Below are 24,206 nucleotides of genomic sequence, written 5' to 3' on the forward strand. Positions count from 1 at the left end.
GGTACCGAGATGAGATCCTCAGATCCCTTGTGAGACCATATGCTGATGCGGTTGGCCCTGGGTTCCTCCTAATGCAGGACAATGCTAGACCTCATGTGGCTAGAGTGTGTCAGCAGTTCCTGTAAGATGAAGACATTGAAGCTATGGACTGGCCCGCCCGTTCCCCAGACCTGAATCCGATTGAGCACATTTGGGATATCATGTCTCGCTCCATCCACCAACGTCACGTTGCACCATAGACTGTCCAGGAGTTGGCAGATGCTTTAGTCCAGGTCTGGGAGGAGATCCCTCAGGAGAAACATCCGCTGTCTCATCAGGAGCATGTCCAGTGTTGTAGGGAGGTCATACAGGCACGTGGAGGCCACACACAATACTGAGCCTCATTTTGACTTGTTTTAAGAACATTACATCAAAGTTGGATCAGCCTGTAGTGTGTTTTTCCACTTTAATTTTGTGTGTGACTCCAAATCCAGGCCTCCATTGGTTAATAAATTTGATTTCCATTGATGACTTTTGTGTGATTTTGTTGTCAGCACATTCAACTTTGTACAGAACAAAGTATTCAATGAGAATATTTTATTCTATGATGTAGGATGTGTTATTTGAGTGTTCCCTTTATTTTTTTGCAGAGTGTATAATCATTTAATGGGACATTTAAGGGTACATTTATTTTTTTCATGGTACAATTATTTCATGGGACATTCACATTTTGTTATTTCATGATATATTTATTTATTTAATTTTGTCCCTTTTGGCCCTCCATACACCTCAGGGGTCACATTACTATGATAATTAAAACCCAGTGTCTCAGCAAAGTCAACACAAATCTTAAATTTTAATAAGGTTGGATAGGAAATGTTAAACACCATGGTGTGGTGAGGATGTCGAAAATACTCATCCTTACTGTATATAGAAAGAAACATAACATCGGGGAACCAGGACACACCAAGTTTCAAAAACTCTTCTCCTGTTTTGCTTCTGATGTAAATGTGAAAAAGCTAAATAATTATTCACATGTGCTTTTAAAATCTGAAAACAATTCTGTTCTTTAACTACAACACTGGTTCTTAACATTTGTTGTTAAAACTCACTCCCTGGCCACTTTATTATGCACACCCTGCCCTCAGAATGACCTTAATTCTTTTTAGGATCAATTTTACAAGGCATCACAAACATTCCTACAAGATTTTGATCCATACTGATATAAGAGTATCACAGAGTTGCTGTGAACTTGTCAGCTGGACATCCATAATAGGAATCTACTATTCCACCACATCCCAAAGGGGCTCTTTCAGATTGAGATCTGGTGACTGTCTGCGGAGACCACTGGAGTACAGTAACCTCACTGTCATGTTTAAGAAACCAGGTTTGAGATGATTTAGGCTTTGTGACAGGGTTTATTATTCTGCTGGATGCAGCCAACAAAGGAAAATACACTATGGTCATAAAGGGATGAACATGGGCACCAACAATACTCAGGTAGGCTGAGGTAACGTTGTCTAACAACATCGACATTAGGCAGGATGACTACCTGCTTTCAGGTCGTTTATGTCAAATTCTGACCCTACCCTGCATCTGAATGTTGCACATGAAATTGAGACTCATTGAACCAGGCAACATTTTTTCAGTCTGTTATGGTTCTGGTGAGCCTGTGAGAATTGCAGCATCAGTTCCCTGTTCTTGACTGACAGGAGTGACACCTGGGGTGGTCTCCTTCTGCTGTGGTCCATCTGCTTCAAGGTTCGACATTGTGTGCGTTCAGAGGCATTCAGCATTCCTTGTTTAAAGCGAGTGATTATTTGAGCTACCGTTGCCTCTCCTGAGATATTTGAGTTTTTGTGTGTGTGTGTATTTTACCTAATCCTTGAAGTTTATTGTGTTCTTTATCTTTTGCTTTCTTTAGTTGTTTTATACAATTATTCTTGTTAGGTGTATTCTTTGTATTTAGATGCCTCGTTAATTCAAGTGTTCTTTGTATTTTTAGAATTATTTCTGTTAGATATCTTCATTTGGTTTCTTTATGTTTCTGTTCAGCTCATTTGTGTGAATTAGCCTCCCTCCCTCAGCTGCTCTGCGTTCCTTTTGTGACAGCTGCTCCAAACCTCCTCTGATTACTCTTCTGGTTTGCTTTTTATTTCACCACCCTTGCCTCTGTATTTCAGCTCTGGTTCTTTTGTTCCAACGCTGGATTCTTTATTTTCTATGTCATTTTTCTGTCATTGTTTTCTCAGTTCTTAGTTCTGTCTGTGCTCCAGACTCTGTTCTTCCTGTGACTTTTTGTACATCTTTTGTAAATTTTGTTTGACATTTGTACAATTTATTTATTATACCTATTTACCATAATGAACGAACCCATGCAGGCTAGTTCCACCCATGTGTATCAGTTTTTTTTCTTTGTTGTTTCTTATTTATTTCTTATTATCATTAATTATGAGCGTACATTTTTTTGAGTATTTATTCAGCTAGTTTCTAATATATTTTTACCAAAATGGTAATCGTTTATTAACAATTTATTTATTAATTGCTTTTAACATGCTCAACAAAACAGTAAGCTTTCAATGTTTTATTTAAAGAAATCAAGTAGTCAGATTTTCTGAAGGAAAGGGATGTGTAAATCATTCTTTTTGGTTTGGTTGAGAAAAATAGAAACAATTTAGTCTGTTCTCAGCAATGAGACCAGGATTTGAATCACTCTTTGAAAACAAATAATAAATTCATTAAAAGTTGATTTGGGTGCAGCATAAATCTGCTTTTGAGTAAAAGTCACTGGATAGATGTGGTTGTATTACAATGAAATGAAAGAGAATGCAAAAAGTGTGGTTATTTAAAGACGAAAAATTTCGAACATTTTCCATAGTAAGAACATTTTAATTTATTAGTAATCATTTTGCGCTAATACCCCCACGGCCCACTATGGAATAAGCGGTAGAAAATGACTGACTGACTGACCTTAATTTATAATAAAAAATCTCCATCTGTATCAACTACATGTGCTGGCCCATACTTTCTGCATTCTGCATTCTTGAAATGCAGTATGGACATCAGTCCAGGGGCCGCAAATAGTCCCTGGACCTCTGCATTAAGGTGCCAAGTTTCTATAACAACATTTCAAAAAAAATATTTTTAAATGGTATCAGTAAACAAACATAACAGTTGTCAGATTAATTGAAACAGCACCTTTGTAAACATTAATTGAAAATCTTTCTGTAGTCATAATAGCAAACATTGAATTGCTAATAGGTCAAGGAGGTTTGCTCTGAAATATTGTTTTGAGTTTATCCAACTAATCAATTTTTCTTTTAGCGTTGTTAACCTGTAAAGAAAACTAAATCTCTTTTATGAACTTTGGTATGTTTTGAGGTATGAAAGAAAAATGCCAAAGACATGCCTGTTAGGTTAATTGGTCACTCTAAATTGCCCTTAGGTGTATGAATGAGTGTGTGCATGGTTGTTTGTGTGTTGAACTGTGATGGACTGGTGACCTGTCCAGGGTGTACCCTGCCTCTCGGCCATAGACTGCTGGAAATAGGGCACCAGCTCCCCTGCGACCCACTATGGAATAAGCGGTAGAAAATGACTGACTGACTGAAAGAAAAATGCTTTAAATATAAAAGAAAATAAATGGACAGAAGCATTTTCTAAACTTTTATTTTTAACTTTTAATTTCATTTGGAAAATTTTAGAGCCATAATTACAAATTTTCCAATTTGAAGCCCAACATTCCTCATTTCAGGATTGAAATGAATATTTAGTTTGCACTGACAAAACTGAAAAATATACTCCAAATATTTGTGTGTAAAAGGTCTGCTTACATTATACAAACATTAACCCGCTTTTTTATTATGCATTTCTGTTATTGTAAATGAATAGACATGTTTTGTTATTACTTTATTATTGATGACACAATAAATATGCAAGAAATCTGAATAATGCTTTGTAAAAAAAACAAACAAAACGTTTCAAAACCTTCTATTCTGGTTTGCTTCTAAAGTAACTTTGAAAAGAGTTCAGTGAAGTTTCATGTATGTATTTGACATCTGAAAATAACTTACTTCTTTCAGTAGAAAACAAGCTCTTTACATTTGTGGAAAAAAAACACAGATCCGTTTTTACACCAACACCATATTTTGCTTTCATCAAGTGTAATAATGATCTCTAAACCTTTCTGACACTACGGTAATAAATACTTCACATCCTTTATAATTGGATAAAGATTTCAGCATGGTGGCTCCTGAGAAGAAACTAAATTTCTTGGAAAAATCCAAAAAAACTAATTTATTTATGCAATTAACTACTTTCAGAGTTTAGAAAACTGGTTTCACTTTTAATATCTTTGTAATATGTTTGAGTCATACCTTTGACTCATCAGCACATTACAATAGAGGTTTGATGCCCAAATATGTAAAATATTATAATTTTCAAATAGATAAATACATCTTTTCAGAAGCAGTATTAAAAACAAATTCAGCTTTTTAACCAAAGTTTTTATGACGACAATTAAAAGCTTTTACCTAAATTTAGTGTTTAAATTATATTCTTTCGCTCTGATTGGCCACATCACAGCTTAATTTTTAGCAACTTACCCATCAGTATTTGGGTTTTTCACTTAACTGAATGTATTGAATGCAATATTTTTCATCACGTTTTGGGCTCCAAATTCCGATTGAACTGGACCTATTGTTTTTAGACTGGGTGTTGTAAGAATGCAAAACTATGAACTAAAATGGCCATATTTTGGAATCTTTATCAGTGACATAAAGATACCAAAGTTCACAAATTTTGCTTTAAGGTATTTGCGTTTATTCTATTATATCACAACCATCATTTACCAAATACAGGAATTACAGTTATATTTGATATAAAGCTAGTCTAAGTCCAGATGCCAGTAATCAGGGAAATGGCTTTATATCACACTGCAAAAATCAAGAGTCCATTTCAGTTTTGTGTTATTTTGTGGAACGTACTGATAGGACTATTGCTTAAGCAGTTCAAGGTGATTATTTTATACTCAAAATATTCAGAATGTTATATAAATTGCAGAAAAAAAACAAATTGGAGTCTGGAAAAGAATGGCATTTGAGATGAAAACCTTGTAGGAACCCTGGGCTATATGTTATGGATACTATACCTTGAAGATGGCCTTTAAGTTAAATACTGCTCAATAAATGATCTAAAATACTTTCGATCATATATATATATCCATTCAGATTTAAGCTACAGACTGGCAGTGGGATTTCAAATGAACAGCAGTTTACTGCCATCTTGTGACAGGAAATTGTTTTCTCTTATAATTGTAAATATTGGTAGTTTCAAATGTACAAAATCCAACAAGTGCTCTTAACTGTTGAGCCTCATATTATTGGAAACACTTTATCATATGTTTTCTACACAGTAAAAGTTCCCTTTATTTTATCACCTTGCATAAAGGGAGACAATTACTATAATAACCAGCATTTTTCATGACTCAGAAAACCTTTATGAAAGAAAACATTTTACTTTTTCCATTGTTGCAGAGCATAATAGCAAGTAATAATGTTAATGATGGCTTTTTGCATTACAGTGCTTCAGTGGTGAGTCATTCTGGATAAGTGAAATATGCAGCCGTTGTTAATGTTAGCAGGTTCACTGTGGTTTTCCCACCATGAGGTGTACAGACAATGAGCTTAGAAAAGGTCAGCCATTTAAAAATCAATTCATTATCAGTTTCTTGTTGAGTTGAAAATCTGTCTATAAAATTTTGCCAGTTTAATTTTTTTGAGGAGATTTGATACTGGATGTATATTTTTACTGGCAATAAAAAAGTTGGACAATGATACCCAATAAATGGAACTGTGAGCAAAACACCAATATCCCATTTAAACATTTAGCACCTGTACTTTGTGGGGAGCAAGTCACATGAAGCCTTTATGTCATGTTTTTCATACTATTTTGTATCAACATCTCTTTACTGACTCAGCCCTTACATTTTCTTTAAACTGAAAACTAACACTGAACATACCACCTTCACTATGAAACATGATGGAGGCATTATTGTGCTGGTGGAGGGCTTTTCTTCAGCATCTACCATCAGCTCCGACCTGCAGGGTAGCTGGCCAGAGCTGATGGTAGCACATATGAAGCAAATACAAGTCAATCCTGAAATAAAAGGGGTGGTCATTTTAAATGCAATGAAATCAAGAAGCTGTCACATTATAGCTTATTGCTGGAGGATGATTATCATTATTGTTTCAGTTCATTTATTGTAGCGTTTCGACTCTGATGTGATTACCATCTACCAATAATTTATTGTGGAATCCTCGGACAGAAATGTAAAGGGCAGAGAATGTGAAATATTCTCAACTAGTGGTCAAAAAGTGGCATTTATTAATTTCTGTACAGTCTTCTACGCTGTGTATTGTAAGAAGTAGCAAAAATTAATAAATAACAGTTTATGAATTTTTCGATTTAATGCAAATTATGGTTCTATATTCTAACTATAGTTTCATATTTTATGTTTTATTTTATCTTTATTAGCATAGTAGTGAGTGTGCTAATAGTTTTCATTGAGTGATAATGTGTTTTTCCAAGTCACATTCACATTTTCTAATGTTTGTACATAAAGGTTTGTATAAAATGCCACAAAAATGTCATAAAACCTTCACGACAGACGACGTTTTTTTTTGTTTTGTTTTTTAATTTAGCGTGAAGTCATTCTGGTGTTTTCTTTATGTTTGTAAGTATTACTAAAATGCGGATTACCAGTCTGGGTTTTGTCACATATGAGCTGCGTAGCGCACCAGCAGCCAGTGAATACGTAGGGAAACTGACAAGGGATTAGCAAATCATTTCCTTGCTTGGGAATGACGTTTCTCCAGCACATTCCAGTTATATTTAGAACCTATATATACTGGAGTCGCCCCCTAGGCTTTGTTGACTCTGCAGCAGGCAGCAGCAACAGCAGCAGCAGCTGAAGAGAGAGTGCTGGAGGGCATGAAACTAAAGCACACTGCTCTATATAGAAACATTATTCTTTGTTGGTATTACATACAAAGGTGAAAAACTAGATTGTGATAAAATGAAATTGTAGCATTTAACATGATTGGTTTGACTAGAAACAAATAAAAATACAGTAGCGTCTTAGTTCTGCTTGTAAAGTCAGCGTACACACAGAGGTGACAAGGCAGAGCGCATTGTGGGTCACATATTGTTACAAACACGGTTGACCGATTTGCCCCAGACTTGTTAAAAATCTCCCTGCTAGGGTTTCTGGGTAAAGTGCGCCCTGCTTGGTATCCGCCCATATTGTCGTAACGCAGGCGAGCCTGAGCAGCAGCAGCTAGGCCGAAGGGACGCTGGATCAGATGGAAAGTTCAAACGATTGATTCTTCCACTCTTTCTTTTTTTTTTTTTTGTAATTGTTTTTTTTTTGTCTGGATGTTCCCGCTCGCTTCCGAAACGGCGTTGAACCGACTGGCGCTTTGGTGAGAAGCAGAGGTAGGAAATGCGGAGATCGAGTGAAACGGGAGGATTGTCTGCTTGACTTCTTTGGTCGCTACTTCAGACGCGGAACTCCACTCGCTAAAAGGTAACAAACGGTGAAGATAGTTTCATGTGGAGGCATTTTTGTTGTTTGTTATTATTATTATTATTATTATTTTTACGAATAGGTATAGGGCGGTACACATGTCGTGGAAACAACGAGTTGAAGCGTTGTAGTAAAACTATTTTAATTTTTAGTCCAAACTACGCCCAGTTGTTAACCTACCGTTTGGTCCTGCATTGCAGACCTAGCTAGCCTCTCAATGGCGCCTTCCTTCCCCCTTTGAATGAATGATATGGACTGTGTCCAGGTGCATTAAGCAGGCAAAAGCCTCTAATGGCTTTTTCTTTTTTTTTTTTACCGAAAACATATGAAGATAATGTTCATACACCGGGGTTAGCTTACTTTTCGGGTAAGCTAGTTCCAGTGCTAGGCTAACTAGCAGAAAGACAGTGGTCGCAGAGTTTAAATCAAATTTCCTTCGACTTTAAACCCTATAAAAGGTCTGAACGTCTCTCGGAACATGGCACATGGCTTTTATTTTAAAATTCAGTCCAGTTCGCATATTTAGCAGCTGCTTTGAAAAAGGGATCACGTTTGTTCGGCTGCTCATCGATAAGCCCCCTGATCAGTTTGTGTGGGTATTTTTCCAGTGTTTTGGGTGACAAACTATTATTGTCTGCTTCCTTATAGGCATGGGTCTACATCCGATTCTCACGATATTATAACCTTGATTAAAATGCCACTGTACAAAGACTGTAACAGGTTGCTTGGGTTTAAAACGAAAAACACATTGGTTCATAATGGTGCTGAAATAACACTATTGCTGTCATATTGTTCATCAGAGAACTGGAGTAAACACTGCAAAATGTATCAGTAGTTTTCAGCAAAAAGGTTTTTGTTTTGCAGAATGTTATAACTGTTTAACATTTTGCATTTTACAGTTACATTGCGAGCGTAACAAGCGGATATTAGCTGATTATTAGGCTATCTGCTCAGGTAGCCAACCTGGACTCAGCTGCTTAAGTCATATTACTCCTAGTTTGCTAACTGCAGTTTTAAAACAGCATACGTTTAATAGGAATTGTGGCTGGAGCTCATTTAGTTTCCAAACTGAGTCTCCATATTTTTAATGACCAGTAAAATATTTGTTTTTCTCTAAAGAGAGGAAGGAGTGAAATAGCTTGCTTTCAGCCAGCTGACCGACAGTGCTCAACAACAGGTTTTAGGGAGGGTGTCTTTCCCTAATGCACCATAGAGACAGAGAAAACTGTGATTACTTCGTCACTTTCTCTGGCATCTCATTAAAATGAAGTTAAATCCTAGACTGGCATTACAGAAAATGACCTTTAAAACTTTGGTGTACCCTGGTGACAGCAATCGGGCTGGGAATACTTTATATCACCCTGATTGGCACTGTTGTTAGGAAATTTCTTTCCGTTTTTAAATTCACTGTTGGTCAACTCTTTTTGTAGTGAAGGCAGATAAAAAAAGGTTATCTAGTGGATTACCTGACACACAAATTACTTTACTGATTGGCTGAGGGTCAGTTCTTCATTTGCTAAATCGCTGTCTAATTTTTGTTCGTACATTTTGTACCCATGTCCTTAAACCATTGTTTATCAATTTATTTCTATTTTTAGTCAAGTACTTTTTTAAATTTGATTTTTGTGGTATAAATTCAGCTGTTTTGTAATGCATCTAGGCTAAAATGCATTTTTTTTTTTTTATGATTGGTCTTAACATTTAATTTAATAATCCTTAGTTCCAGATTCCCAGCCACTTCAAGATACAACCTTTATATGTTTTCTATAATTACAGCTGATAGCCCATTTATTTTTTTTTTCACTAAAAAAAGCATACACTAAAGAGTACACATCCTAATATAAAAGAGTCTGGGCAAATAATTATTTAAAAAAGCAAACTTGAGTTATTGCATAAGTTGTCAAAGCAAGTTCACAATAGTGCTTGATCGGTCTGAAATGCTGCGCAGCAGGCAGCTCTTTTGTTGTACCAAGAAAGTCTGGTATGAAACAATGAAAAACTACAAATATGTGAAGGGTGGGTGACCACCACCCTTATTGGCCTTTTACATCTGTTTGTTGTTGAAGCGATGCCTCTGCCTTCTGTCTCCTCTCTGCTTTCATCAAGTGCAAAGATGAAAAGTGACGGTGTTCACAAAAGCATACCAAGCATGTGTCTGATATGAATCCTTGCCTGTAGTGTTTTGTTGCTTTGCCAATCGTCCCGTCTGATCTGTTTAAAACAAGCTTGTACCTCATGTCACTAGAAACGAGTATACATGTCTAACATGCTGCAGAAAAAATGTGCATTCCGCACACCTACCCAGCCATTTAGTGTTTTTAATATTTGCCTGTTTAATCATGGCTTTAATGTTTAGTTGAGTTCAACACCAACTGCAGGCTTTGTTGGGTTTGTGCAGTTTAACTGTAACTTCTGTAAAGGCCAGCTGCCTCTATTGATGGATGTTGCTCCACAAAGCACCAGACAGCGGAGGGTTTCCCCGACGCCTGTTCATTTTAGAGCTTTAATGTAATGTCATTGATTTCTGCCTGGGGCTAGTTTTGCTGTCGGGCCTTCGTGTTCCTAAAAACTGGACTGAATCAAGTGCTGGATTAAGATTTGATTGCATGTGCAAACGATTTCTGTAAAACGTATTTTAGCTCACTTTTGTTTCTAATCTGAAGTCTTTTAATGCGTGTTTCACATTCAGTTTAAATAGTTCAAACATTGAAATATATTTAGAACTGATTGAGACGTGGTTCACAGGACACAGATATTGAATGGATGTAGAGGGCAATTCCAAGTACAGCCACAGGGCATGGCTTGCAATACGCTCGCACACTAGTTGATGAAATCGGACGTTTGTAGAAGTCTGGAAAAAGTTAGTCTTCAGGCCCTGACTTTTAAGTCACTTATTATTCTATATATTTATTATTTCTTTTTTTTTAAATTCTTTTTTAGCCTCTAGATCATTTTAGTTCTTGATTTTAAACAAGACCCAAGGTTTTTTGAAATGGGTTCAGTTGAGCATGTAAGTTCCTATGTTCTTTTTTTGTAAAATGGAGGAATTGCTGGTCACAACCTGTGGTTTTCAAAGAAAATCTGTATTTAACCGGTGACATTCCACCTCAGATTATTCAGCTGTTTTAGTTTCTCCTGATTCCCAAAAAAAAAATTGTGAAAAAGCCTTTTATCGCTCTACTGAATGGGAAACCTGCTTCAGCATTTTCGTTTCTATGCTTTGTGAAAAACACAGAAATGTCTGGAAAATCACGTCTGGAATAGGATAGAATTTTTAAATGGGTGGAACCCTGTTTATATGTTCCTAATTTTACAGAATTTACATATTCTCCTCCACATTTAGTCCTTTTTATATGTGCTTAATAACATTTAGAATAACCATTATTGACAAAATATGGGGGTTGTTCTGCAAAGCTTCTTGTTGAATTCTAAAATAGGTATTAAAAACCGAGTGGAGTAGAATTAAATTTTCCAATGATTCAGCAACCCTCCACCCCCCCCATGCTTTCAATCCTGACATCATAGATACTCAGACGTAAACAACAAATAGCAACGGGACAGAGAGAGTAAAATAGTGAAAACAGAATAAACATTTAGTCTCAAATGAACTGAATATCTCCCTGTCTGTAAAAACAATGAAATAAATGTTTTTTCTTCCTCAGGTAAATCATGACAGAATATAAGCTGGTTGTGGTGGGAGCTGGTGGCGTTGGCAAGAGCGCGCTTACGATCCAGCTCATCCAGAATCATTTTGTGGATGAATATGACCCGACCATTGAGGTAATGTTAAAAAGTTCTATTATTCTTACATTTATTTTTGGAATGGCCGGTTTAGTCAATTTCCCAACTATCCCAGTTGTTTTGCATGTATGTCAGGATACACGGGTACAAAATAAGGAGAAGCAGGAATCTGCAACAAGATCAACTGGTTTAAAGCTTTGAAAGGACACTAAACAGGTTTATAATGACCTTTCATGTATGGTGTCCTGCCCAGTTTCTCCCAGTGCCAACTTCTCCAGTGCAAACACTTTCATCATGGTTTCAATCAATTATTGATGTGCCGTGGCAGGTTTGAGCGTGCCTATAGATTACTTGGGTACGAGATAGCATCTGCAAGTATTGCTTCTCACAGGAGCAGTTGGTAGTTATTTCTGGGGCATGCCACTGAATGTGGCCATCGGTGCGATGAACAACAGGAGTACTGTGACGCTGACTGTTAACGCTGTTGTAATATGAGCTCTTCCAGAATATACAGTGCAGTAATACAGCTAGGGATAGGCCGTAATGAAGTCGTGCTCCGTTGGAGAACAAATCTTAATACATCACAAAATGTCATCATTCATAAATACAATTTTGCACCCACTCTCTTTGTCAATTTAACCATGAAAACCATTAATAATTGTAAAATCAGACAAGCTTAATGCTGCAGAAATGGTGCCATCTCATGATTCCAGAGTCCTGATCAGTTTCTGACTTTTGTTTTGTTCTTCGTCCTCCAGGACTCTTACAGAAAGCAGGTGGTTATTGATGGAGAGACATGTCTACTGGACATCCTGGACACTGCAGGTCAGGAGGAGTACAGCGCCATGAGGGATCAGTACATGAGGACAGGGGAGGGATTCCTCTGTGTCTTTGCCATCAACAACACCAAGTCCTTTGAAGACATTCACCACTATAGGTGAGTTGGGAGACCAAAAGGGCTGCAGTCTGTGGGACCAGGTGCTCAAAACCTGCTGGGTAATGAAACTTGTTTGAATAAGGAGATGTACAGGTAGCCAACCCTCTCAGGAATCTCTCTTATACTTTCAGTGTCTATAGAACAGTCTGACTCCATCTGTGCTTTATTTCTGCTAATGTAAAATGGTAAATCAGCGACTATTTTTTATTTTTTTTGTGGGACAGTTTTTTTATGTTCAGCATATTTTTTGACTTATATTCCAGACAAAAAATATGACTGTATCACAACTGATCTTGTCATTAGAATATTTGATAATACCACCATGTTATGTGTTCCTGTTATAGTGCAATGCCAATTAAACGCTGTTTCTTGTGTGTTTTTGTTCAGAGAACAAATCAAGCGGGTGAAGGACTCTGAGGACGTCCCCATGGTGTTGGTGGGCAACAAGTGTGACCTCCCATCCCGAACGGTGGATACAAAGCAGGCTCAGGATTTAGCACGCAGCTACGGCATTCCCTTTATCGAGACCTCAGCCAAAACAAGACAGGTAAGTGTCCACCCAGGGCTGCTGTAGGATTCCTCTCACATTGATTTTGATTCCAACTTTAAGAAATTCCCAGAAATGATCACAATCCAGTTTTACCAGATGTACTTGAAATGTTTGACACATTTGGCAAAGAGAGGTGACTGTGGTGTTGATTTGGGTCACTTTCTCTGTCTCTAACGGTCTTTTTAAAATAATGTTGCTGGGGAATTTACCAGCTAATGTTTCGAGCCTCATTAAAGTCTTTTTGGTTAATTGAATTTTTTTATTTATGGGTAATAATGTGATCATTGCATGCTACTTTGTCATGGATATGTGAAATTATGACATCATTAGGACCACCTGCAAAGGGCCCTCAGTGATAATAATCAGCAAATCAGTTAATTTGTGTCATGGTGTCTGCATGAAAGGAGAAACTGTCAGAAATTACTTGGAGTATAATGATTCTGCTTACTGGTCACTGTGGCTGGGTGTTGGAAGATATCCTGTCCAGGCAGTGTGTGTTGTGAGCATGGCCTTAGGAAACTGGCTGGCTGATCGAGTGATCTATGAACACATTTTTCCTGGTCTCTGACCTGGGCTGAATCATGGTTCCTTTTGGTGGGGGGAAATTAATGTCGCAGTGAGTAATTTCTTGCAGCTTTGGTCACCTATCTCTGCCTGTATGTGTCGGTAATTTCTGCCCACACGGTGTCGTTTCTGTCGGACAGGCTACTGTCCCTTTTTTAAGACGTTTGTGAGTTTAAAGATGATTTAATTTGAGTTTTCTGGAAAAAATGTTTTGCACAATACACAAAATAAATTTTTTTTTTTTATTAGACTAAAAGGGGTTTTCCCCAAAATATTCCAGTGCAAGACCAGGACTGATGCTAGTTTGCATTTAATTGGTTCAATGAAAAGCTCCCAAAAACCTGTTTGGATTTCTGCAGCCAAAGCACCACCAGTGTTGCCAGATGGGGTGGGTTTCTGCTCAGTTGGGCATCTCTTCAACACATTTGGCGGAAAAAAAAATAGCTTTGGGCGGGTTGCTGAAATTTGGGCTGCTTCTGACAACATTTGTAGGGTTTTTAGAAAGTATTCATAGGAAAATTCTATTTAAATAGTTGTCATTGTGTAGCAGAAAAGTAAAAAATGTACACATTAAAAAAATGCATGCACTCATCTTTAGTTCATTTTATTTAGAAATCTAGAGAAAGTCAAACTTGACATAATCAGTAATGGTCATTGGTTAATGTAAAATGTCATTTGTGAAGAGTTCAGTTATGCTACACTGAGGTGTGTTGGCCTGAAGGCTTTCAATATGAAGTTTTGACTTGATGGTAAGAGACAGCATCATGCAGTTGGGATAAAATACAAAAAATATACAGAAAGGAATGGGATTCTGAAGCTAAAATCACCCCCAGAGAATGACTCTAAAGCTCGTTGCAAGTATTTTAATACAGAAATCTGAGCTCAACTTCATGATTGAAAAGAACAGGGCGCCACGTTCTTATACATGTAACAGTTTTCCACTGTTAACATGAGGTTCAAGAGAGGTTGAAAGTAGGGCTGGTTCTTATTGAGGTGGGCGGGTTTTACCTTGAGTTTGGGCTGCAAACTGTCAGTCAGATCTGGGAACCCTGAGCGCCACCTCAGAGCCACATTGTATCAGGCTACATTCACACTGCAGGTCTTGATGCTTAATTCCATTTTCTTTTTCTTTGGTTTACTCTACTATTTAACTGCGACCGCCATCAGACCTTAGTCTGAACGGTTCACCACCCTAAAGCAAACCTCTTGCGCAGATGGAGAATGTAGACGTCGCACAGCAGCACATTGTTTACAGGAGTAATAATGGATGACAGCGTCCGTGTTATTATTGAGTTGTTGAGTAATGGGAGCCGGCAGTATGATGACCACATCATAACAAGACGAGGAAAGGTTTGAAAAAAGAGAGCACAACTATTAACAGTGACCTTTAGTGGAGCAGTGACTGCTACATCTGTAGAGAAGTCTGGATACGTAGTCGGAGGCAGGGCAATGATGTGAAAGCTAGATGACCGTTCAGACTGCGGACGCTTTGAAACAATGTATCCGATTTAGTGCCACATGTGAAAGAGGCACAATTTGGATTTTTTTTGGAGGTAAAGAAATCAAAATTGGGTCATTCAGAGTGTCAGAAAAGACAGATTTGTACCGGATTTGCCTACAGTGTGAACGTAGCCTTCGAGCCTCTCTTCCCCCTCCTCCTGTATTCTGGATTTCTGTAAATGATGGCTGTGAACATCATTTCAGGATTTTCAGCCAGGTCTTAAAACGTCCTGAATGTAATAGTCTCTATTCAAGGCTTTAAAACCACATACTAAGTTAAATTTAACTGTCACAGATTTAGACAATGTTCTTCTATGGCTTTTTGCAGAAATGCTTTGGAGAAATGCAGCCATTATGTCCGCAGTGTGTAGTTACAGTGTCTTAAGTACTCGGCCCCAAACTTTTTTAACAAATAGAAAACGGAAAAGTGGGGCGTGCAATATTATTTGGCCTCTTTACTTTCAGTGCAGCAAACTCACTCCAGAAGTTCAGTGAGGATCTCTGAATGATCCAATGTTGTCCCAAATGACTGATGATAATAAATAGAATCCACCTGTGTGTAATCAAGTCTCCGTATAAATGCACCTGCTCAGTGATAGTCTCAGGGTTCTGTTCAAAGTGCAGAGAGCATCATGAAGACCAAGGAACACACCAGGCAGGTCCGAGATACTGTGGAGAAGTTTAAAGCCAGATTTGGATACAAAAAGATTTCCCAAGCTTTAAACATCCCAAGGAGCACTGTGCAAGCAATCATATTGAAATGGAAGGAGTATCAGACCACTGCAAATCTACCAAGACCCGGCCGTCCCTCTAAACCTTCATCTCGTACAAGGAGAAGACTGATCAGAGATGCAGCCAAGAGGCCCATGATCACTCTGGATGAACTGCAGAGATCTACAGCTGAGGTGGGAGAGTCTGTCCATAGGACAACAATCAGTCGTACACTGCACAAATCTGGCCTTTATAGAAGAGTGGCAAGAAGAAAGCCATTTTTCAAAGATATCCATAAAAAGTCTTGTTTAAAGTTTGCCACAAGCCACCTGGGAGACACACCAAACATGTGGAAGAAGGTGGTCTGGTCAGATGAAACCAAAATCAAACTGTTTGGCCCCAATGCAAAACGATATGTTTGGCGTAAAAGCAACACAGCTCATCACCCTGAACACACCATCCCCACTGTCAAACATGGTGGTGGCAGCATCATGGTTTGGGCCTGCTTTTCATCAGCAGGGACAAAGAAGATGGTCAAAATTGATGGGAAGATGGATGGGGCCAAATACAGGACCATTCTGGAAGAAAACCTGTTGGAGTCTGCAAGAGACCTGAGACTGGGACGGAGATTTATCTTCCAACAAGACAATGATCCAAAACATAAAGCCAAATCTACAATGAAATGGTTCACAAATAAACGTATCCAGGTGTTGGAATGGCCAAGTCAAAGTCCAGACCTGAATCCAATTGAGAATCTGTGGAAAGAGCTGAAGACTGCTGTTCACGAACGCTCTCCATCCAACCTCACTGAGCTCGAGCTGTTTTGCCATGAAGAATGGACAAGAATTTCAGTCTCTCGATGTGCAAAACTGATAGAGACAAACCCCAAGCGACTTGCAGCTGTGATTGCAGCAAAGGGTGGCGCTACAAAGTATTAACGCAAGGGGGCCGAATAATATTGCACGACACACTTTTCAGTTTTTTATTTGTTAAACAAGTTTTGATACATCCAATAAATTTCATCCCACTTCATGATTGTGTCTCACTTGTTGTTGATTCTTCACAAAAAATTAGAATTTTATATCTTTATGTTTGAAGCCTGAAATGTGGCAAGAGGTTGAAAAGTTCAAGGGGGTCGAGTACTTTCGCAAGGCACTGTATGGATGAGGAATTCAGGTGTCGCCCCATATAGACTGAAGTACAAGATGAAAATCATCAAAAGACTCTTAGGGAGGAAATTTTTTCCGACACAATGTCTTGAATTTAAGTTACTAAATGTTGTCATCCCTGCAAACAGCTGTCTAAATATTCTGTTGAATTTATAAATGCTGCTTTAACAACAGTCAGTGTTTGAAGGCTCTTTAAAATGCGGCTCATAGCAGATCCATAATCGAGCACCCGTGGTCCCAATGTTGAGCAATTCTTTTCAGTGCCAGATCCTTTTCCAGTGGAAATGTCCAAAAAAGCACTAGTACTGGTTTAGCACTGGAATCATCATTTCTGCTACTACAGGCTTGGAAAGTGGAAAAACTGCACCAAATCAAAATACACATTTGAACTGTCTGTATATCTGAGGTAGACTGTGTGCTCCAGTATGATTCAGTCCATTGATCGCCTCTCATTAGTGCTATAGACCACTTATCAGATCTATAAAGTAGGGATGCACTGATTGCTCAGCAGATAAGGCTTGTATATAGGTATATATTTAATGGTGTTTTTTGTTTTCATTCCAAAAATGATTCATTGACTTTTCTTGCTGCATGAATACGGGTAAGCTGTAAATTCCCACAAGCTTTTTTCTTTTTTTTTTTAAACTGGACATTTTTATTATGTAAATAGGACCACCCTTTGCATTATCTGTAATGTCTTTAAAAATAATCAGATTGAGTACCAGAACTGAATAGAGAGACTGCAGTACTGCAGGGAAAATGGATGTAAAAGAAGATTAAAAAGCTGCATTGATACGACTGGGAAATGATCTGTAAAATGTTTCACCGGTCTAACATATATAATTGGAAGTCCATTTAAAAAAAAAAAAATCTTAAACACTATTACATATTTTTTTTTAACTATGGTCTTACCCTTGAGGTAAGTTTTATGAAAATATTAAAATGTTCAAGGAGCCATCATTTGGATTTTGATGGAATTGTACTATTTGAATTATTCTAAGCTTTACTCATACATATACCTTTGTGCAACATCTTTTTTGTGGACATTTGGTGGGAAATGATTTTAGTTTTGTGTGTTTTAAGTGAAAATATATACTTGCATAAAATCATTTCCAGTTAAATCTGGAATCTGAAATGTAGGAATTTCATGTTCACATCTTCAAAAACTGATTTGGTCTAGAAATCTGCAATCAGTGCATTTCTTCTTTCAAGAAGCCAGAATCATAAAACTGAAGCAATGTGGTTATTTAATTGTAATCAAATATAAATGTTTGGTTCTGTCGGTGCTGATATTTGAGTTAATCACTGCATTCCAAGCCTGCAGAAGGTGAATTATTCATAATTAAAGGATGATTGGCAAGACAAACGATACCACCCATGCACCCAACATGAAACGGACCAAAATACTTGTTTCACTCCTTTGTGTCTGTAGTTTGCATGCATCCATACAGTGTTGTTGCCCTGCCTTCCTCTGCACTGAGGAAAGTTGTGTCTTGTACTGCAGAGAGTGGAAGATGCCTTTTACACTCTGGTACGGGAGATCAGGCTGTACCGGCTCAATAAGATCAGCAAGGAAGAAAAGACTCCGAAGTGTGTCAAGCTTAAAAAGTGTGTTGTGATGTGAGAGGGGTAAGTGTACGCGGCCGCGCACCCACCAGCTCTGTTTGTGTTAGTGGGGAATCATGGCAGAGCCAGTGAACGGTGATGCTTCATGTGTTCTCAAAGCTTTAGCTGCTGGTTTCTGTAAGGGCTGTGGTGACGCTCCAAAAGGAGGCTGAAACGGCTGATTTCCTCTTTCAGTGTCTGTTTGCATCGTACGGGATTATTATCCAAGGTTATTTTCACACTGAGTTCAGTTATTGAGTCTAAACCACTCTGATTCACTCTGACTGGACCGCGTTCAAACTAGGGATGCACAAATATGAAACTTTGGGCCGATAATATTGCTGTTATGGCCGATTTGATAAATTTCCCTACTCTTTTGAAACCACAAAGAAACGACCACACCCCTGGCATTGCTTATCTGCTTCAGCTAAACACAACACAATCCAATGCTTGATGTGACGATCTCTGTCAGATGCCTAAACAAATGGCACATGGCCAACCCCCTTCACCTCCTAAAACACAAACAGCAACACGATGGAAAAAACATCGGTTATTATTTATTGGCACAGTTTTACATTTAGGATTCATATTGATCTGCTAAAATAAAATAATAAAAACATCGGCTGATATCGATGTTAATGCAGATATATAATGCATCAGTGGCGGTTTTAGACCAAATTTGCCAGGGGGGCCAGTGTCTTATAATGTGGGCACAGAAAAAATGAATGAAACCAAAAAAATAAGGCAATATTTAATATATTAAGTGAGCCATTTGCGGTGCTGAAGGTTGCAGACCCATGATCCAGCAGATGAAAACTGTGATCCTATCTCAATACGGCTGAAGCTAAAAGCGCAACACTTTAATTTTTAATTCATTGTTAAAGTAAAACCATGAAGGGGGCAAATTACTTTTGGTCCAAGTAGTATCAGCGCATATCATCATAAGAGACTGATTTAGTATTAGGTCTCCAGTACAGGGGCCAGGACCAATTCTGAAGGGGCACTGGCCGATGTTGGCCCCTGTCTAGAACCACCGGTGTTGTGCATCCCTATTTCAAATCCATCTAACACTTTACTCTTGCATTTTCCTTTCCTTGTGAAGGTGCATTTGTACAATCCTGTTTCCTCAATCAAATCAAATGACGGGATTTAGATTGGAGGAAGAAGCGCTGGTCTGTAGTTAAAAAGCATTCACAAGATGAGGCCGAACATCCAGCGTGAAAGTGTCCAAACGGGCTGAGAGGGAGATGAGCAAAGCGGTTTGGGCTGGTTTGTAAAGTTGGACTGCGAATGTGGGACTAAATCATGCTGAAATGCTTGTCATGACGTAATTAACTGTCAGATTTGTTATCCCCAAAGGATGTGTCTCTCACAGATAAGAGTCCCTCTATTTTCAAATTAGGTTTGTTATTGTCTCACCTGTTTTTGTGACAACTTAAGCAGGTAAATAAAGCTCTTCATTCAACAGCCTTTTATTTATTTAGTTTTTTGTTTTGGGAGATGGCCACATTTTGTGCACCATCTGTTCTGTACTCACGTGTGACAGTGTGGCATCAGCAGACATTAGCTGCATTAACACACAGTCTATTTTCACCTCCATGATGTTTGAGAAGCAAAGCTTAGAACTGAACTCCTTGGGTTTAAAAAAAAACCCATTCAGTTCAGACAAGAAGGTTTAAAGTTGAGTTTTCTTTTTTAAACCAAAGTAAAGACAAACTGGTTTGATGGAATGTGGAGAGATTATCGCTAATCTAACGGAGATAACCTGTTCCTCCTAGTTATTAAGCAACTATCTAAACACTCAAAAGGAGAGAAGTTGACTTGTGTAACTGCAGCTACTGTTTGTGCTACTGATGGTGGCAACAGAGGTGGCTTTTACTCTACAACACACTTTAGATCTGTATCCTACGGAGCCCGGCAAGAGTCAGGATGTAAGAAAAAACAAAGCCGGTGGAAATCCGTGCTCACGCTTTACTAAACTGTGTGGTCATTTTTGCAATCTGTGTGCACGGATTACTAAACTGTGCTCTCGGTTTCTGCAATTCGTCTGCACGGTTTGATGAACTGTGCTCCGTTTCGCAATCCGTGTGCGCAGATCACTGTGACATCTGTTGAGAGTTTGGACGTGTTCTGACACCTTAGTGTAACAAAGATAAAGTCATATTACAAGCTGTGAAAGGTGCTGATTAAAACACTTTACTAAACTGTGCTGTCAGTTTAGTAAAGTGTGAGCACGGATTTCCACCAGCGTTTTTTTTTTTTTTTTTCCCCGGGCTCTGTAGTATTTTGTCCAGTTTTGCAACATGCCTGGCAAAAGTTTTCACATCCTCTTAACCTTTTTACATGTGGTCAGATTACAACAACAACCTACATTTGTTTTATGCCACAGACCAAAACTAATCTAAACACAATTGTTAAACAAGGAAATTGAACAATGTTTGCAAATATAGATTCGAAGAGTGGTTTGCATTGTATTCACCATCTGTTACCTTGATATCCCTAAGTGACTATTTTTGACATTTTAATCTCTGTGTGAATCTGTGACAAGATGGAATAATGGATGTTCTCAGTGTTCTCCACCTAATTTGACTGGGTTTGGCCTATTTTGCAAAGGAGAATGGGTGAAATATTAAAGTCTCTAGATGTGAAAAACTGCTAGAGGATTGACCCAAAACAAAACCCTGCAGCTCTAACTGCAGCCAAAGGTCATTCTACAAAGTATTGACTCAGGGGCGCTGAATATAAATACAAACCACATTTCTCAGGTTTTTATTTGTTGAAAAAATCAAAATATCATGTATAATTTACTTCAACTTAACACTTATATGCCACATTTTGTTGTTTTGTCTCAGTAGATGCACCCAAGTTTGTGGTTGTAATCTGGGGAAAATGTTTCAGATGTTTCAGGGCTAAGTCTACTTTTGCCAGGTTCAGTATCCCGTCTCACTCTGCACCTCTTTAACTTTCTTTCTAAAAATGTTTTTTTTTGTTTTTTTCTTCCCAGGGCGTCGATGATGCCTTTTACACATTAGTCAGAGAAATTCGGAAGCATAAGGAGAAGATGAGCAAGGAGGGGAAAAAGAAGAAAAAGAAGTCAAAGACAAAGTGTATACTCATGTGAATAATCACCCCCTTTTTCAAGACAAACTAAAACAGAAAAAAAACCAGCTCAAAGTAATAACATTTTGTACATTACACTAAATTATTAGCCTTTTTTTTTTTGTTAGAACGTTCCTTAATAAATACTAAACCCAACTTGATTCTTTCATTCGGACATCAATAAGCTCTATTTTTAGTGTAGTGCCAGATGTTGACCTGTAAGAACCAGATGAGCCAGATTTATTATTTTTAAATATAGCAGTTATATGTTTCACATTGCTGCCCAACTAGGAGGAAACTGTATTACCAATTATATTTGACAAATTAATATCTATTATGATTTTTTTTTTTTACTAAAATGCCACCACATAGGGGTTGTATGGGATGCCAAAGAATGAAAATTCATCCCGTTGGTGTAGATAAACCAGATCTGAGGAATGACCAACTCTCAGCCCAGTGAGGTGTAAATGTCCCAGCCACTGTGGAATCTCCCCATCTCTCACCTTCTGCTATCACTTAGTTTTGTCACTGTTAAGTATGCATGCAGACTCCGAAACTTTCTTTTCCCTTGACTGTTTATTACCCTAGTTAGCCATTAATGAATTGATTTCAAAATTGTCATTGCTTTGTATTGTGTGGGGAGTGATTTAATGCCTAAATGAGATAATTTTTTTTTCCTTGCATGCATCGTGTTCTTAATGACGGATTACGAACTTCCTCTGGTTGATGCGTTTCGGAGCCAGCAACGAGGAACTCAGACTCTAATTTTCAGGTTTTTTAATAAAAAGCGTTCAATGATTTCTTTTGTCAAAATATAATTTTTTTTTTTATGAGAAGTTAAAAGATTGATGATTTTAACCAATGTTGTCTGTCTCATGTTGTGGTTTTCAGCCTTGTTTAATAAGATTCTTAAAAGAAAGAAATCATTTTATTTCTAATTGTAAACTGTCTCCATGCACCCAGCAAAATAATTTACATTTTAACTATTTGCTTAGATGTAAAAAGTCATTTGTTTTGTAGCGGAATAGAAACTTTTTTTGAAAGCTGTAAGGTATATTTGACTCTGTTCAGAGTCCCAGAGGTTGTTAAAAGTAGGCTTAGGAGTAATGTGTGGATGTGTTTGAAATTGGCCACTTCTCCATAATTTTTAGGTTTTTAAAATGAGGCACAAATTGCCATGAAATAGGTTTTTAGACATAAATGCCTGAGTTAATCCAAACAATTAACCCTGGTTTCTCTCAGGTCAGCCCGTGTCACCTTCTTCATTGTATTTACAGACTGTCTGAGCATTTTTATTTGCCTTTCATCATTATTTTAGGTGCTACATTTAGACATTTATTTTTTCTTGAGTTGTACCTAAGAAATGCACAAATTATAGTTTTAGGGGTGAAATGCTTTTGTCACAGAAAATTGAGATTTTGCTTTTGGGATTAATAAATTTTGACCCTACTTACTATATTATTACCTCTTTTTTTCCCCATGAAGTAGATAAACACCTGCAATTTTAATAATGAAATCCTCTTGATAAGGATATGTTTTAAATTTAGTTCTACTGTAATGTTAAAGATGTTCCTCTTTTAATTGCGTGCCAACAGCTGATTTCTGAAATGCATCATTTATACCTGGATCGTATTTTAACAACCTTTGTATAGTTGTGATACTGAAAGGTTTCATGTTTTGTAAATTGTGCTTCATTTAGTTTGGTGTGTCTTTAATGAATGTTGCTTTAATGGAGTTCTGCTCCGCTCTGTGTTTGTGACTGGAGAGTGTGTCTGGGTCCAGGTCTGCAGAGGGGAATGAATGACCACTTTACAGTGTACCTGTTGTGGGGCAATGTAGAGTGATGATCTGATCTCAAAAATGTCTTCTTTTTTTTTTTTGCCATGAATCTTACCACTCCTATTTAATGTGTAATAAAGAACAAAGTAAACAGAAACCGAGCTTCTTCTTTTTTAACCCGCTGATTTTGTTCAAAATTACTATTCATTTTGCTTAAGGGGCAAACATTGCTGTATCCTTGTATCCTCCATTGTCTTTCTTTCTCGTTTCTGTCTTTTACATGCGTCCTATTGTTGTCTCCCCCTAAACCCCTTCCTTTCCTTCCTAATGTTGGGCATCCCATCCTTTCATCATTTCTTCTTCCTTCCTACTTTCTGTCCATTCTTTGATTGTCCTGCTTTCTTTATCATTTTTTCCTTAAGCCCTTCTTTCCTTCCTCCTTTGTGTCTTCCCTGGCTTTCCTTTTGTCCTACCTCCACCTTTCTGTCCTTTCTTGTGTCCTTCCTTTCTTCTTTCCAGTCTTTTGTTTTTCTAGATTCCACATTTAAAGCCTTTGTTTTGTATAACAAACCTTATAAATGATCATAAAGGACTGAGAACTCTGGAAAGTTGATGCTGGAAAAATAGTTTATAGATGAAAATGTATTGGAACTTTTTGCATTCCCACAATGCTATAAAATTATAGATTTAAATATTTGTCAACTTTTATGGGATGTTTTTATTTTTATTTTGCATCAGTTTTGTCATGAAACCCAACATTTGATTGAAAGTTAGAATTTTAACATTTTAAAAAGAGTTTTGGTTTGACTTGTTTGTTTTTATACCAAAAAGATTTGCAACCTGATTTTTCAAAATTTTTTATTATCAATGTCATTGAAGTGAAGTGTCAACAAGATTAATGATTTTAAATTTTTTGTGCAGAAACGACAACAAAAAACCTTCCCACTGGCCAAAAATGGCCACACTTACTTTTTTGACGTGTACTAG

General features: G+C 37.6%; 1 protein-coding gene and 1 long non-coding RNA gene across 3 annotated transcripts; one reads left to right on the forward strand and one right to left on the reverse strand.

The window, feature by feature from the left end:
* The first annotated feature begins 6,969 nt into the window (after nucleotides 1–6,969).
* kras (v-Ki-ras2 Kirsten rat sarcoma viral oncogene homolog) lies at nucleotides 6,970–23,376 on the forward strand. Of its 2 annotated transcripts, XM_047383474.1 has the most exons (6): nucleotides 6,970–7,564; nucleotides 11,227–11,344; nucleotides 12,064–12,242; nucleotides 12,630–12,789; nucleotides 18,241–18,365; nucleotides 21,346–21,406. In XM_047383474.1, the coding sequence occupies exons 2-5, from the start codon at nucleotides 11,234–11,236 to the stop codon at nucleotides 18,358–18,360; spliced, it is 570 nt and encodes a 189-aa protein (XP_047239430.1). In that variant the 5' UTR covers nucleotides 6,970–7,564; nucleotides 11,227–11,233; the 3' UTR covers nucleotides 18,361–18,365; nucleotides 21,346–21,406. The 2 variants fall into 2 exon arrangements, with proteins under 2 accessions (XP_047239430.1, XP_047239440.1); XM_047383484.1 differs by lacking the exon at nucleotides 18,241–18,365 and having other exon boundaries at nucleotides 6,975–7,564; nucleotides 21,346–23,376.
* LOC124879147 lies at nucleotides 20,562–21,338 on the reverse strand. The gene is made up of 2 exons (XR_007040962.1): nucleotides 21,068–21,338; nucleotides 20,562–20,941 (listed from the first exon to the last, which is right to left on the reverse strand). It is a non-coding gene; the product is annotated as an uncharacterized LOC124879147 (long non-coding RNA).
* Nucleotides 23,377–24,206: the final 830 nt, after the last annotated feature.

The sequence above is a fragment of the Girardinichthys multiradiatus genome, chromosome 2 (genome assembly GCF_021462225.1).
Source record: "Girardinichthys multiradiatus isolate DD_20200921_A chromosome 2, DD_fGirMul_XY1, whole genome shotgun sequence".
NCBI classification, from domain to species: domain Eukaryota; kingdom Metazoa; phylum Chordata; class Actinopteri; order Cyprinodontiformes; family Goodeidae; genus Girardinichthys; species Girardinichthys multiradiatus.

What these genes read in the sequence shown, in the direction of transcription:
- kras (XM_047383474.1), top strand. Translation starts at nt 11,234, where the DNA reads ATGACAGAATATAAGCTGGTTGTGGTGGGAGCTGGTGGCGTTGGCAAG. An exon ending in AATATGACCCGACCATTGAG is followed by an intron (nt 11,345 to 12,063) that starts GTAATGTTAAAA and finishes TTCGTCCTCCAG; the next exon opens with GACTCTTACAGAAAGCAGGT. An exon ending in GAAGACATTCACCACTATAG is followed by an intron (nt 12,243 to 12,629) that starts GTGAGTTGGGAG and finishes GTTTTTGTTCAG; the next exon opens with AGAACAAATCAAGCGGGTGA.